This window comes from Rhincodon typus, chromosome 18, assembly GCF_021869965.1.
Source record: "Rhincodon typus isolate 14 chromosome 18, sRhiTyp1.1, whole genome shotgun sequence".
NCBI classification, from domain to species: domain Eukaryota; kingdom Metazoa; phylum Chordata; class Chondrichthyes; order Orectolobiformes; family Rhincodontidae; genus Rhincodon; species Rhincodon typus.
In genome coordinates, this window is record NC_063349.1 from 35,802,998 (window position 1) to 35,819,459 (window position 16,462).

The window sequence follows — 16,462 nt, forward strand, 5'->3', positions numbered from 1 at the left end:
CAATAGAAAAATGTAGTGTAACATAGGTGTCCTTGTTATCCAGATGATTCAGAGTTGAGTGTAGAACCACAGAGCGAGTATCTGCTGTAGACCTATTGTGACAATAGATGAATTGTAGTGGATCAAAACCATGTGGAAGGCTGGAGTTGATGTGTGCCATTACTAACCCCTTGAAGCACTTCATAATGATGGATGTCATTAAGGCATGTTGCCTGATTTTTCTTTGGCGCTGGGATGATAGTGGTCTTCTGGAAGCAGGTGGGATCCTCACACCGTAGTAAGGGGAGGTTAAAGATGTCTGCAAATACTTCCTCCAGCTGGTCCATGCAGGGCCTGAGTACACGGCCAGGGACTCCATCCAGGCCAGTTGCTTTCCATGGGTTCACCCTCAAGAAGGCCGATTGGACGTCTGAAGCAGTGTCTTTGGGTATAGGTACACAAGGCTGTCAGGGCAAGTGACATTATTTCACTGACTTTCTGTTCAAAATATGCATAGAATGCATTGAGCTCACTGGGGAGGAATGCATTATTGTCAGCAATTCTACTTGACTTCCTTTTGTATTCCATTACATCACATAAGCCTCACCACAGTTGATATGTGTTCATGAGGTTAGTCTGGGACACTATTCTGGAAAAGTCTGTTAGTGTTCCTGATGGACCTGGCCCCGTGTATAAATATGTTGTTTCTAGCAAACATAAGTGAACCATTGCGAGCTTAGCTGATGATCCTAAATTAAATGCTGGTGTAATTTTGGCACACTTCAAGTCATTCACTAAGTACTGACCAATCATGGGATCCCACTAACAGTAGCTTTAGAGTATTTGTTATATGACGCATCCTGTTTCTCAACAATATAAACTCTGTTCCCTTTAAAATTTGGTATTCTTGCATCTGTCCTGATAGGTACAAGTAACAAGTTTCAGGATTTTTTTTTATTTTGGCAATGTGCACTACCTGTTCAAAACCAGACATATCTCTAAAATCTCCCATTCCCATACATTTTATAAATGTCTGCGATGATATTTCTAATTGTTGCCATCAGTATCACAATACTGAGAGGAGATTCCCTTCCATGAAGTAAGACTTGTTAAAATAGATATGACTGCCATACCCTTAGTGCCTCCTCTCTGAACATCATCTAGTGCAATTATTTAAGGAGACCAAAAATTTACACAGTACCTCAGATGTAGTCTTACCAATAGCCTGTATAACTGCAGCAAAATAATCTCTAGTTTTATATTCCACTCCCCTTGAAGTAGATTGCAAATTTATTTTCCTTCCTAATTGTTATACCTGCATGCTAGCTTTTAAGTAATTCATGCATCAGAGCAAATAGATTGCCATGTACCTCAGAGTTCTGCAATCTGTCTCCATTTAAATAAAATCCTGCTTTTCTAATTTTTCTGATTTTCTGATTTGGAATACCTCTTTCAAATCTCCTCAACCCTCTCTTGAAGGAGGACATCCCCAGCTTCTCCAAACTATGCAAATTAAGTTTCTGATCTCTGAACCATTCTTGTGAATCTTTTCTGCACCTTTCATGTTCCTTCCTCAACCAATATACTGGATGCACTTGTCCAATTGCAGCTGAATCAATGTTCTGTACAAGTTTATAATAATGTCCTCTCATCAAATTTGTCAAACCACATTTTCCTGTGTCTAAAATTCTACTTTTGGAATATGGCTGATAGCTTTGGAAGGTGGTCTGAGAATGTTGTCCTATTATGAACTATGGTAGCATCAAATGTGTAAGTGTCTGAGCCTAAAGAAGGGAAAATCGGAGAACTTTGGCTCATTTTAAAACTGTAGAACTAAATGAAAACTGAAAAATGATTAAAGCAGATTCCAGAATTACCCACTAATTTTGAAATGCGGGAACATAATTTAGTATCTTTCAAGCACAACCACAGAGGAATGAACTGTTGTAAGAATTTAACATTAACTCTTATTACGCCATTGAGCCCCACATGAAACAATAGTTGACTAACCTACAGTTTTTCTCTGTGGGGAGCATCTAATTAAGGTTGTTGATTTGCTCACCGAGCTGGCTGGTTATAGTTCAGACGTTTCATCACCATGCTAGGTAACATCATCAGTGCTGCCTCTGATGAAGCGATGTTGTTCTACTGCACTTAGTATTTATATGATCCGGTCTGTTGAGGTGTTTTGTGTCACTTCCGGTTCTTTTTTGCAAGGGTTTGTATATGAAGTATAATTTCTTCACCAACCAACTGAACTCTACCCGCGAACGTCTTCATTCCCTCCACGAATGCCTCAGGAACGAGGTACTGCCCCGCAGCGTAAAGTTAAAACCTCCACTCAACAACCCATAGGCACACAAAATAACTGAACAAAATGGACGCAGAATGCTTCAGGTAATGATTAACAATGCCCATAACCGGCTTCACAAGTACGAGCGAGAAATTTCGTGCCAAAAATCATTATACCAAAACGCTACCGACCAGCAATGGACTACAACCCTAAAACAGGCCATCACCACCAAACAACACAGGACCAGAACTAAGAAGAGAGATGAATTATAGGAGAAGCTAACCAAACTAATTGGCCACAAAGTCAAGGACAACAGCATACCAGACTCCTGGGTAAGAAACCTATCCAACAGACCACTTACAAAAACCGAGAAAGCTGTCCTAATACACGAACTAAACTATAACCACAGCAATGCCAACATAACAGACATAACAGACCAGTTCTGAGGAAGGGTCACTGGACCCGAAACATTAACTCTGTTTTCTTCTTCACAGATGCTGCCAGACCTGCTGAGTTTTTCCAGCAACTTTGTTTTTGTTCCTGATTTACAGCATCCGCAGTTCTTTTGGTTTTTATAACAGACTTCTTGGCTGCCCTGGAAGCTACACTAAAAAAAAATGGACTCACGGATGAAACTCAATGGGCCATCCGACAGACTACAATCCCTGCTTTGAACCAGCGGAATGATTGGGACACCTTAAACACGTCAGAGAGAAAAGCATTTGAGGGACTCGTGAAAGACAGGAACATCGTAATCCTACCTGCAGACATAGGGCGCATGATCGTCATTATGAACAAAGTGGACTACGCTGAGAAAGCACAGGCACTGCTTGCAGATACAAGCACTTACCAACAGGTGGAGATGCACCCAACACCGCAGCTAGGAAATAGGATCACCCAAACACTGAAGAGACTAAAGAATGCAGGACAAATAACCAAGACAGACTACATAAAAATGAAACGAGAAGGCTTGAACACTGCCCGCTTCTACAGACTCCCCAAAGTACACAAACCAGACATTCCCCTCAGACGAATTGTCTCCCTACTGGGCACACCTACATGCAAGCTAGCCAAGGACCTACAATAAACACCTGGTCAACGGATCACCCAACTCCATCCGCTCAACCCAGGAATTCCTTAATAACCTCAAGAACATTAAAATCAGTGATTACGAGAATATGATATCCTTTGACGTTACAGTGCTTTTCATGTCCATAGACATCCCACTAGCCAAAGAAACACTGGCCACGTTACTAGAGGAAGCAGGAATGCCGACCAACAGCTCCATCAGCAAGGACAATATACTCGGACTATTGGACCTATGCCTCACCACACACTTCACCTTTAACAGTCAAGTATACAAACAGTTTAATGGCACAACAATGGGGTCACCCATCTCAGGACTTATTGCAGAGGCCGTCAGGCAAAGATTGGAACGCATGACCCTCCCCCCAAATTCAGCCAAAACTGTGGATACAATACATGGACGACACCTTTATCATCATTAAATGCACTGAGTTAGAAGAGACACACCACTTCATCAACAACATACTCACTGGGATCAAATCCACAAGAGAAGAGGAAAATAACAATCAACTTCTATTCCTAGACGTCAGGGTAGAACAAATGACCAACAGGGAATTCCAAGCCACAGTGTACAGGAAGGCAACCCACACCAACCAAATCCTCAATTTCCACAGCAATCGTCCCAACGTCCACAAACAAAACTGTGTAAGGACACTATTTAAATGGGCTGCAATGCACTGCAATACACCTGAACCTCACAAGAAGGAGGAAGAGCACCTATACAAGGTCTTCACTGTCAATGGATACCCCACCAACTTCATCTGCAGATGCCTACTAGATATTCGACACCAAGTGAGCACAATACGACCTAATACACTAGCCACATTACTGCATATCAAAAACCTATCGGAACTGACAACAAGACTCCTATGACCACTAGGAATCAGAATAGCATACAAACCCACAGCCACACTATGACAAACACTTACAAGGACCGAAGACCCCATTCCCCCGAAATGCAGGACCAACATAGTGTACAAAATACCATGCAAGAACTGCCAAAAACATTACATCAGCCAGACAGGAAGGAACCTAGCCATCAGGCTACATGAACACCAGTTAGCAGCAAAATGACATTGCGAACTTTCCCTCATTTCAGTACACTCGGACAACAAAGGCCATGAATTTAACTGGGACGACATGACCGTCCTAGCCCAAGCCAATCATAGACACTCACAGAAATTTCTAGAGGTCTGGTTCTCCATCCATAAAGCTATCAATAAACATGTGGCATTAGACCCCATATACAAACCCTTGCAAAAAAGAACCAGAAATGACACAAAATACCTCAACAGACTGGATCATATAAATACTAAGCGGAGTAGAACAACATTGCTTAACCAGAGGCCGCACTGATGATGTTACCTAGCATGGTGACGAAACATCTGAACTATAACCAGCCAACTCAGTGAGCAAATCACCAACCTCACCTATAGCCCGAGCTACAAATCTTCACAAGAACCTTAAGCAACTAGTTAAATTTCTTGAAATAATTTTCCTGAAATATTGACATAAAAGAAATAGAATTGGTCAAATTTTTAGAATCGGGTTTAGACAGGATATCATGCATTCAGAATTAGCACATTGAGCCAAAAATCAGTTCAAATGGAATTTCTTGATTTAGTTTGCTAATCTGCAGAATAAATTAGCTTTCCATTTTAGGTGTGGGATTATAGATTTTATTTTCTATGAGGATCACGTTCTCATGGCATGAAGTACTACACCATGCTTCATATTAAAAATGAAAATGCAATCCTTGTCTTGGTGCATTATTAAGTAATACAGTACAGACAAGCATCCAAGTCAACAGCTGGACAACAGCAGTTGTTATCAGTTTTCTTGGATGAGGTAAGGAAAAATGAGGCAGGATTTGTTGAACAGTGTGACGGGCTTTGCTGTCTATGCTCCCAATTGACGAATGACTATCAGCAAGAGTCAACACATTAAGGATAAGAAAATAAGAAATTTGAGACGAGAGGGACAAAACAAACTGAAATTTGCATTCGAATGTATTTGTCAAGCAACATTCAAATCAGGCAAATATTTGTCCAGGCTCTGTAGTAATTATTATATTCAAAATTACTGGATTAATGTGTCAATTAAGCAGACCCAATTTCGGGCGATCATTGTGAAGATATACATGCCGTAAATCTCAAATTTCATATGAAAATAAATATTTTGTCACTGATAAGCTGCTGATGTTTTCAACACTTGATGACTGGAAACCAGCAGTTTAAATCTTACTCTTCCTATATTTCGGCAAGCAGTCCACTCTCTGGGTGCTGTTCTCTCTAACCTTTATAAAGAATTATTTTCTTTTTTCTCAAATATTGGAGGCAAACAACCAATTAACAATGTTCCTAGTACATGAATGATTTCCTGAAAAAGAAAGGTTGCAAGACAACCTGTTGGTGCTTGATTCGGTGGCTCACCGGTTAGCACTGCTGCCTCACAGGGCTGGGGACCCGGGTTCAATTCCAGCCCCAGGTGACTGTCTGTATGGAGTTTATACATTCTCCCTGTGTCTGCCTGGGTTTCGTTCAATTGCTCCGGTTTCCTCCCATGCAGTCCAAAGATGTGCAGGTTAGGTGGATTGGCCATGTTAAATTGCCCATAATGTCCAGGGATGTGCAGGTAAGGTGGATTAAGTATGGGAATGCAGACTTGTAGGGAGTTGGGTCTGGAAGGAATGCTCCTCATAGGGTCAGTGTGGACTTGATGGGCTGAACGGCCTACTTTCATGCTGTACGGATTCTAAGATTTTATTTAAAGTTAATATATGCCACTTTAAAAATGACTAATATGTAAGAGCTGTACAAATTGTAAAGAAATACTGCTACAAATTATTGAATGGGGATAAAAATCACAATCAGTCATGGCTGGCTGTTGATCAAACCATTGAACTTTGAGAACAGTGGGAGAAAATTGTTATCTTAAAGCTGCTGGAATGTATTAAACAGCTATTAAAACATGTATAATGGCATGCTGCTACAGTATTCCCAATTGATTAATCATGAACATGTGATTTTTAAAAAAAACTGAAAGAACTGTGGATGCTGGAAACAGAAACAGAAACAAAAACAGAAATTACTGGGAAAACTCAGCAGGTCTGGCAGCATCTGTGGAGAGAAACCCAAGTTAACATTTCAGGTCCAGTGACCCTTCTACAGAACATTTGATATTTTGTTGCTTGGCACTAAGCATAACCTCCTCATTGGATGTGATCTAAAAGTCCCACAGAGTACACTCATCTATACAGTCGTGATTTAGTGAAAACTTCCATGTCAATAAAATATCATAAAATTTACAACATGTTGAATGCAGTGTGACTCTGTTTTAGCAGCACACTAATGTTATAATTATGGCTAAGAATCCTCACGGAAAAGCTGATTTTATCTTTTTTTTTTACTCAAAGATTAATTGATCCACTTGGAAACAATGGTAATAACATCATAACATGGTAGAGCTTCGCATTCAGATTACGAGAGAGAAGCTTGGGTTAGAAACAGCGATCATAAAATTAAATAAGAGTATTTGCAAAGGAGGGAGGCCAGGGTTAGCTGGAGTGAACTGGAAAAATAGTTTAGCAGCTAAGACAGTTGAGGGAATAGTAATGGGGAAACCAGGAAATGGTAGAGGAGTTGAATAAATACTTTGCTTCAGTCTTCACAATAGAAGATGCTAATAATATTCCCCGATAAATATTAAATAATCAGGGGCAAAGGGCACAGAGGAAATTAAAGTCGCTATAGTTCTACCAGACCTTAGGATTATCCACTTATTAGAGAGACAGCTGGTGGTGGTTTAACCTGAGGGTCACCACATCTCGGGCAAGGGGAGTGGTTGAGAAGGAGAGTCCTTCATGGGAACTTCAGCCGGTGTGAAAATTGAACTCAGTGTGTCATTCTGCATTGCAAACCAAATGATTTTCGTTAGCTTCTATCTTAATATTGTCACAATTTATTTCACTATCTGAAAATTTAAATTAAAAGTCAAAGATTTTAAGGTTTTAATTGTTTGGCTTCCCAAGTGTGTGAATGGTCCAATTTGATCGGTTGCCTACTTATTTGTTGATATCACTACGGCTATGTGCCAAGAGACCCCTTTGATGGGATGCTAGATTTAAACTGCTATCAGTTAAGGGGAAATTCCTCTCCCAGGGATTGCAGAACCTTTAAGGGCAGTTTTCTTAAAGATCAATGGCAAGCTCACTGTCTTTATTGCTGCCTGCCAAAGTCTAGGCGCATATCTCCAACCTACCGTTGGAAAATAACTATATTGAAGTAGTGGTATGGATCATGAATGTGTGTCTGGTTCCCTAACCCCCTTTTTCAACTGGCTTTAGTACTAATTATCATAATGTAGCTCAGCAAAACTCATTCAGTAGTGCAATTTATAGCTCATTAATTAAGCAGTTTGATTTTCAATGACTCAGTGTTAATAACTTGCCAAGAACAAATTAATGTACCTTGTGGAGAGCACCTGCTTTTTACAAGACCATATATGTCAATTATCTTACTCTGGAGTTAATTTGAAAAGGCATCAATTTTAGGCTGCACAGGCAAAATTGCTTCAGGTCATCACTTGTAGTGAAATCATGAATTCACTTTTTAACGTCTTTTAAGACGTTATTATAAATAGAGCAAAGCTGATTGCCCCTCTGATGCTTCTTCTCCATTAACAGTGGAGAGAATTTGAAACTGGGGACAGTTAATCTTTAATATAGTCTTATACATTGTTTTCATGTTAGCTGATAATTTTCACATTAAGTAATAAGGGTGTCACTTCATCTCTGGACTTAAACAGCACAAATGATCTGCAAAGTCCAGCTGATTTATGAATGTTATCTGTAACTGGAGGTAATGCTGGTAGCTGAAACGTACTCCAGCGTTTTTTAGACTCTGGAATATATATATGTGTATTTACATTTTTGCTGGGCCTAGTGACCGAATTATTCCCCTTCCTCACCGCTAGGAAGAACCTTTACCTCTCTATCTCCACCCTCACCAAGTTCCCTGGCCTTAACCCCCTATTATTCTCCCCTTTGGCCATTTCCTTTAATGTCTTCAAAAAGAATGCAGAGGTGTAATGAGAAAGAAAAGGACGTGGAGCTTAAAAAAAAGTGATTAAAAGTGTGTTTGAAAGATTGTATTTTCAGAATGGTTTTAACTGAGGAGGGAGGCATGGGGGTTTAGGGAGGGAGTTCTGGTGTATGGACCATAAACAAATGGTGGTGTAGCTGCCATTGGTAGAAGGAGTGATGTGCTAAACAAAATATGTTCAATGCGAAAGACTTCCTCCCATTGACTAAGGTTCCTGAAACGGCAAGGAAGGTGTGCATTAGGGACAATGAGGAAGGGATGGAACTTGTGAATTTCAAATGTGAAGCATTGCCTGCACCATTAATCAGTATAGATCACTGACAGGAATGATGAGGCTTAGCGACTGGCTATGGGAAACGATTTAAGCAGCAGTGAGGAAGGGATCTTCTAGAGCAGTTGAAGTTTCCTTACCTGTGGGCCAGGAAGTACAGGTTCAAGTCCCACCTGCTCCAGAGGTGTATCATGGCACACCCAAACAGGTTCATTAAAAATCTAACAAAAACAAAGTTTGTAACATTGAGGATGTTGTGGCATAGAGGTCTCTAGGCTAGAAGATCCAATTTTAGGCCCTCCCAGCCCTGGGTATGTGACGTAACCTGTTCGAACAGGTTGATTAAAGTAACTAAAAGCAGCAAAGTGCTGAATGAAGTGTAATTTATAGAATAGAAATCAGCTAGGAGAGCATTGGAATCAGAAACATTTCAAAGCATCTGAAGGAGCCTAAAAAGTATTTTGAAATCCTGTTCTTGGAGGTTAGTTTTAACTTTTCTGTAGCTGAGTCTGTTGTCTGAATAAACTATTCTGTACAAAAGGATGAAACTTTATCATTAGACCTGAATGTTCCTTCAGTTTTTCAAGGCTAGGTAATCCGTGGTTGAAGTATTTGATGGGAGAATTTCAATGATTGTTACTTAAATGAATTTTCAGAAGGCATTTGATAAAGTCCCTCATAAGAGACCTAACTAATGCTGAAACTCATAGAGTTGAATACACATTTATTGGCCTGGTTAGGGAAGTGGCTAAGCAGAGCAGGAGAGCGAGTAGAGATAATGGGCAGGTTCTCTAGTTGGTAGCATGTGAGCGTTGGTGTCCCATGGAGATCTTGGTTAGAGCTTCAATTATTCCTCATTTTTATTAAGGATTTAGATGAGGTCACATATCCAAATTTGTGATGACGCAAAGATGGATGGCATTGTATGTAATGAAGATGGAAATTTAATATTGCAAGTATGTTATTAGATTAGAAGGGGTTAGGGTTAGGTAAGTAGGCAAAACTGTGGCAAATGAATTCAACGTAAAGAAATGAAAGGTTATCCACTTTGGCCCTAAAATGATAGAACAATGATAGAATTGGATACTTGGAATCCAGATACATAGACTATTTAAATGTTATAAATAGGTACAGAAAGTAATCATGAAAGCTATTGGAATCCTGACTCTCTTTAATCTAGATGACAAGAATGCAAGGGGGAAATAGAATTCAGACTTCAGTTGGTTTAATCATACTTGGAGTACTGTTAGCATTTCTGGACACTATACTTTAGGAAAGATATATTGGCGTCAGTGTTTTATAGGTTTACCAGAATGCCACATGGAATTTTGAGGAACCATAGAAATGATACAGCCCAGGAGGAAGTCATTCAGCCCATCTTGTCCATGATGATCAAACGCTCCCAGATGCCCTTTCTGCGCCTATCTTCCTCTACACTGCCCATTGCCCTGCAACTTAAAGCGCTTAAGGTGCTTTTTAAGAGGTTACGGTCTCTGCCTGCACCACCAAAGCAGGCAGTGAATTCCAGACACCCTCTACCCTCTACGTTTTTAAAAAAAAACATTTTTTCTCATGTCCCCTCTAATCATATCATAGAATCCCTACAGTGTGGAAACAGGCCCTTCGGCCCAACAAGTCCACACTGACCCTCAGAGCATCCCACCCAGACCCATCCCCCTATAACCCAACTAACCTAGACATCCCTGAACACTATGGGCAATTTAGCATGACTAATCCACCTAGCCTGCACATGTTTGGACTGTGGGAGGAAACCGGAGCACCCGGAGGAAACCCACGCAGACACGAGGAGAATGTGCAAACTCCACACAGACAATCGTCCGAGGCTAAAATTGAACCCGGGCCTTCTGCAATTAAATTTCAATAAAAACATTCCCTGGAATTTAGAAGTTTAAGGGGTGATTTTACCAAATTTTTCACATTATAAAGGGGAACAGACCGGGTAGATTAGAAAGTCTGGTCTAAAACAATTAGAGCTGGACCTTTCAAGATGTAAATTAGAAAATACTCAACACACAGAAGTGCGACAGAAGTTTGGAACTCCTTCAGCAATGACAGCTGATGCTAGATCAATTACTCATTTTACATGTAAGGTTGATAAATTTTTGTTAACCAAAGCTTTTTACGGATAGGACACAAAGACGAGTATATAAAGTTGCACTACATATTGGCCACAATCTCATTACACATCAAAACAGTCTTTGACAACTAAATGGTTTATTTCTGTTCCTATGTCTTGTTCCACATTCAATTATAAGCTTTCTTGTGTGTATTGTTTTTGAGTCATAGCAGTGTTGTGAAATTCTCCTGACAGTGTAAAACATCTAGTCTACTGCAGTAATATGCTTCTGTGTTCTCAAATACAAATAGCTTACCAAAGTAAATGTAATTCAACTTGTACAAATAAGCTTCCTTTGAATTACTACTAGTTTTCTTCTCCATCTTTAGAGAAGTGCATCATATCTTCTTTAAAGGTGTGCTCAAATCGAGGTTATGTTACTGGGCTAGTAAGCCGCAGATCCGAGTTGAAATCTCATCATGACTGAAGAATTTAAGGTCAAAGAATCAAATAAACCTAGCAGGGGAAAAAGAACTTAAATTATTATAAATACCCCATTTGGTTCTCTAATACCCGTTAGGGATGCAGAAGTACCACCCTTGACCATTCTCGGCAATAAATGGTCCCCTTTCTATGATGCTGTGGTTGACTCCTGGCTGCCTTCTTATCAGTAAATCACTTAGCTGTATTGATGAAGGTGGCTCATCATTACCTCTTTGAAGGCAATTAGGAACAGACAGTAAATTACCAGCAACATGCATGCCCCTCAAATGGACTTTAAATAATGTTATAATTTGTGCATATTATATAGAGGGACTGCATTGGCAACACAGAAGACCCTTAAGCCAACTAGTATAAGCCTGAATCACCACTGCTGAATAAAATCAAAGTTGCTGGAAAAGTTCAGCAGGTCTGGCAGCATCTGTGAAGGAGCAAATAGAGTTAACGTTTCGGGTCTAGTGATCCTTCCTCGGTTCTTTGTTTTTGTTGCTAATTTGCAGCATTGACAGTTCTTTTGGTTTTTATTCACCACTGCTGAAGCCTGCTATGTGTTTTCGTAGTTTGGCTTCCCAATTGCCTGCCTACAGATTTGAAGTTGAAATGGCATATTTGAAAGTCCTGAGTTCCTTTGAAATATTGAGGTTCGTAGTTTTCTCTTCTTCATGTGAATTCCATACAGGCAAACACATTTGCAGAAAGAGAGTTGAATTCCCACAGCTCAGTAGTTGGAAGTGTGGGAAAATGAGAGCCCTTTACATTACATTACTGATTCTGTTTATTTTTAAATAAAGTATAATACGGATTCCACACCACCAACACATTGATGTGATTCATTTGGACTGATCCGCATTATTAAAATAGCTAGTGTATTCCATAAATATTGAGTGTGTTTCAGTTTACATGTTACTGTGCAGGTAAAAGGACACATGCTGTTACAGTTCATATATTAATGATATTGAATCACAGATGAAAGCTAGTTTAGCATTTATGAAACCTGTCTTTGAATAACATCTGACAGTAACATAAACATTACGCCTAAGTGTTGGTTCTGGATTGTTAACAAATTTTATAATATTGGATCTATAGCATGTGTGAAGGGAAAAATGGCTATTGAAATGGTTAAAAGATCTAATTAAATTGGAATCAGAGATTGTAACATCTTGAAATGTGAACCTTGAATAATGTATAAGTGTCACCTTAAACCCTGAGATTACAGCCTGGAATTTTTTTTTTGTTGGTATAAATTAAATGTCATCCACAATCAAACAAGGCTGGAAGGCAGCATAACATCTGTGTTGGCTCAGGTTGCTAAGCATTGTTGCATCGAAACCATTAAGTATACTGCTTGCTGTGATTGATGGCTAAATAGTTGGTACGTCAAAATCTCAACTCTGACCTAGGCCACATGGTGTGAACATGGTACGTGAGTAGTTTTTGGAAGACTATGCACCTCATATTTTAACTGCCGGGACTCCAGCAGCAGCCTACCTGCCTTGGCCATCTGACACCTAATGGAACTGAGAAAGTCATGAGCTGATAATGGCATTGGTGTCACTTTATAACTCTTAGGATTGGGAAGATTGCACATTGCCAGCCAAACCTGGCATCAAAAACTAGGAGCAACCATCGTTGGGTCAGCAGGTTGAAGAGATGCAGAAGATTTCTTTTAATCCAATCTCGTCCCTAGTCTCTGATTTGTCTCCTCTCATATATCAAACATACTTATTGGTGTAGGGATTTCATAATCGCAGTTAGAATCAAATACCCTAAGATTATGCTGGGCTGTTCTGGATGATCGTCCTGCAGCTGATTCAATTCTGTCCACTACTGCTGGACTGGGACAATTCCATCGCAGAAGCTGAATGTTTCTTTCATGACAGGACTAAACAGGATAAGCTACTAATTTGGATGTAATTTAATGTAGAAAATGGACTGTGAGAAAAACGGACATCCAAAAATTAAATGTTATGATGTGGTTGTGGAGAAGTTTGGAGTGAGTCAGTTGGAGAGAACATGAACAAAGAAAACATTTTCAAGGTGGTGGCAGACAAAAGGTGACTCTTATACATCATCAAGGTCGGGTTGGCCACGTTCTAAGACATTAGAACCTGCCGAAGGAGGTGATTTAATGATGATTAGAGGGACGCAGGTGAAGAAAAAGATATTATTGATGTGAAACAGGTCAAGATTGCAGGCTCCTATGAGAAACTGAAGAGAAAAGCACAAGACCAGGAAAAAATGGAGAAACGAGCAGAGAGCCTGCTATCCAGCATGTCCCCATTGCACCATTCAGCACAATGACTTGTCTATTTATGATGGGTACACCTTTGCCATTTTACTTCAGCAATCAAGCCTGTAACCTTAACACAGTTCTCTTCAAATGGGCCTTTTTCTACTGGGCCAACATCCAGATTTTCTGCATTATGTCGACAGCAAGTACCATCTCTACAGTTGATCTCCAAGACTACTGAACATGCGTGTTTGTGGTGGAGGGTTAGGATAGCAGTCAAGGTTTCTTTTTGTACCGAGATATCCTTTCACTTGATGAATAATTACAGTGCTCAATCATCTCTCAGGTCAATGGTCTCTCCTCACTTGTAATGCTGTGGAATTTTGTGGTGTAAATCTCTGATCTGCTCTCCCCTGAGCCTCTGCAGGTGTTTAAATGTTTCCTTGAACTATCAACTAGCATTCAATCAATAAATCAATTCTGTACATCAGCACACAGTAGTTTGTAAAATTCACTGCTGCAGCTGGAAAAGATTGACAAACTGAAGGTATTCCCCAAGAAACATTCAATAATTGAAATATTTTCTGATCACCCTGTGCAAAGATGTTATTACACACATCTAGAGTAGGTGGAGCTTGAACTCAGGCCTCCTAGCTCAAAGGTAGGACCACAACCATTATACCACAAGAACCCCACAGTCAACAATTGGCGATTTAATTCCTAAGTGGTATGCACTTGATCATTTCTAAGTGTATGCTATAGTCTTGGAGTTCATTTGTGTCTTTGTATAATGATCTGGCCAATTTGTTTAATAGAATTCTTGCAGTTTTTCTGACTTGTTAGGTAATGGACTGTAATTCCATTTGCTATGCACAAAAGACCATCAAGTTATTTGTGATCTCATTAATGCAGGCTCATCAATTAAATTTCTGTTTGGTAAGCTATATTGATGTCATTTAGTAGAGGTGACCTTTTCCATGCATATGGTAAAAAACAATAGAGTACTTTTTATGTCAGATGCATAATAGAATCTTGAGTAAACTTTTGAAATTCCGGAACCTGAAACTAAGTATGAAAAACTGAATGCAAATAAACAGTTTCCCTCAAGTGATCTGAGAGAAACTGTGTTCTGCTGCTCTGTATGGAAGTGAAATGTGTGCATAGAGAAATGTTTCCAACTGAAAAAACTCCTCATCTCACTGTATTATCTATTTTTTATAGGATTAACTGATTGTTTTTAAAAAGCTGTCTCTTTAAAAACAACCTTATCTTATGGCATGAGAGCGTGATTGGCAAGGCCAGCATATGTTGCCAACTAATTGCCCTTGAACTGAGTGGCTTGCTTGGCCACGTCAAACAGAGGGCAGTTAAAAATCAATCATTCTGTAGTAGGTCAGCAATCATGTATAGCGTAGGTATGTCATTACCGGATTAGTGAACCCGACGTGTTTTCATGACAATTTATTGAGACTAGTTTTATGTTCCAGATTTATTAATTGAATTTAAATTCCACCAGCTGCCATGGTGGGAATTGAACCCATGTCCCCAGGCCTGTGAATTACTAGTCCAGTGAAATTACCACTACCCCAACTTCTCCCATAACATCTTTAATGCAAACATCATGAGAACACAAGAAATAGGAGCAGGAGTAGACCATCTGGCCCATTGAGCCTGCTCTGCCATCCAATAAGATCATGGCTGATCTTTTTGTGGACTCAGCTCCAAGAGGCCCTTAATTGGAGTATTATTTATTTTTGCCTCCACTCGACTACTTCATCTCTGCTTTTCTGATGATGCTCGCTCATGCTGAGATATAATTCTCCAGTTACTGATCATTTAATACTATCTAAGTCAGTTGTCTGTTTTTAGTAACAAAAACAGAAGTTGCTGGAAAAGCCCTGAGGAAGGGTCACCGGACCTGAAACGTTAACTCTGATTTCTCTTCACAGATGCTGCCAGACCTGCTGAGCTGTTCCAGCAACTTTTATTTTTGTTTCTGATTTATGGCGTCCGCAGTTCTTTTTGGGTTTTTTTTTGTCTATTTTTAGTGTTAGCTTAACCGGTGAGTACTACAATGATATTCAGTCATGTGTTCATTGTGGCCAGATTCTGTCTTTGTCCAAATTATATGCATGTGCACTTTCCACAAGTACTACTGAACAGTAATTAAAAGTAGAAACTGTCAAGCTTCCTTCCACTTCTCCTCCACCTCATTTCCCAGGGCCATTAACCCTGGCTGAAGGGTTGGGATTAGGAATCTGACCTGGGAACTCTGACTTGCACTTCACCTAAATGGAGCAGTTATCAAGTGAGCAACAATGAGTTAATACGACAGTGAAAATGGTTGGGAGCCAGTTTTGTTTCATAATACCTGAAAATCATCATCAATAAATTACAATGGTAGTGTATGATGTATCATTTTCATTCTTAAGCCATTCCAACATCAGTGTAATTATCATTTTGTAATTTTTCCATTGGCTGAAGTCAAATTAAATGGTCTTTTATTGTTTAATTTTGAGAGAACTTATAGATTGTGGCAATCTTTTTTGGAGTCTTTTTTATCAGCCTTCTTTGGGCAAGAAGATAGTAAATTATCAAAAGGTTTTAAATTATTTTCTCTTTCCTTCCATTCTGCCTTTGTCACTGTAAAAGCACAGCACGCTTTAGTGTTCAGTTACCCATGTGCATCTGTCTGAAGGTTTTTGTTTTAAAATTAAGGAGTAACTATTAAAGAGCACAAAAAGTCTTTTCTTCGAAAATGTTGCATAATATGAAAATCCATTTCTTTTACTACAGCACCTGCCAGCAGAAAACCAGGAGATCCACTCATTATTTCAGACATTAAGAAAGGAAGTGTTGCACACAGGTGAGCTTTTTCACTTTGCAAGTATTTTAAAATTGGTCATTAAATGCTTTGAGTTAT

General features: G+C 39.5%; 1 protein-coding gene across 2 annotated transcripts in view; it reads left to right on the plus strand.

Moving 5' to 3' along the window:
• The window catches only part of grip1 (glutamate receptor interacting protein 1), a 219,704-nt gene that overhangs the window by 164,936 nt on the left and 38,306 nt on the right, over positions 1-16,462 (plus strand). For both annotated transcript variants that reach the window (XM_048607854.1, XM_048607853.1), the window contains exon 14: positions 16,336-16,405. In XM_048607854.1, the coding sequence (XP_048463811.1) occupies positions 16,336-16,405 (70 nt within the window). The remainder of the gene's footprint in view (positions 1-16,335; positions 16,406-16,462) is intronic.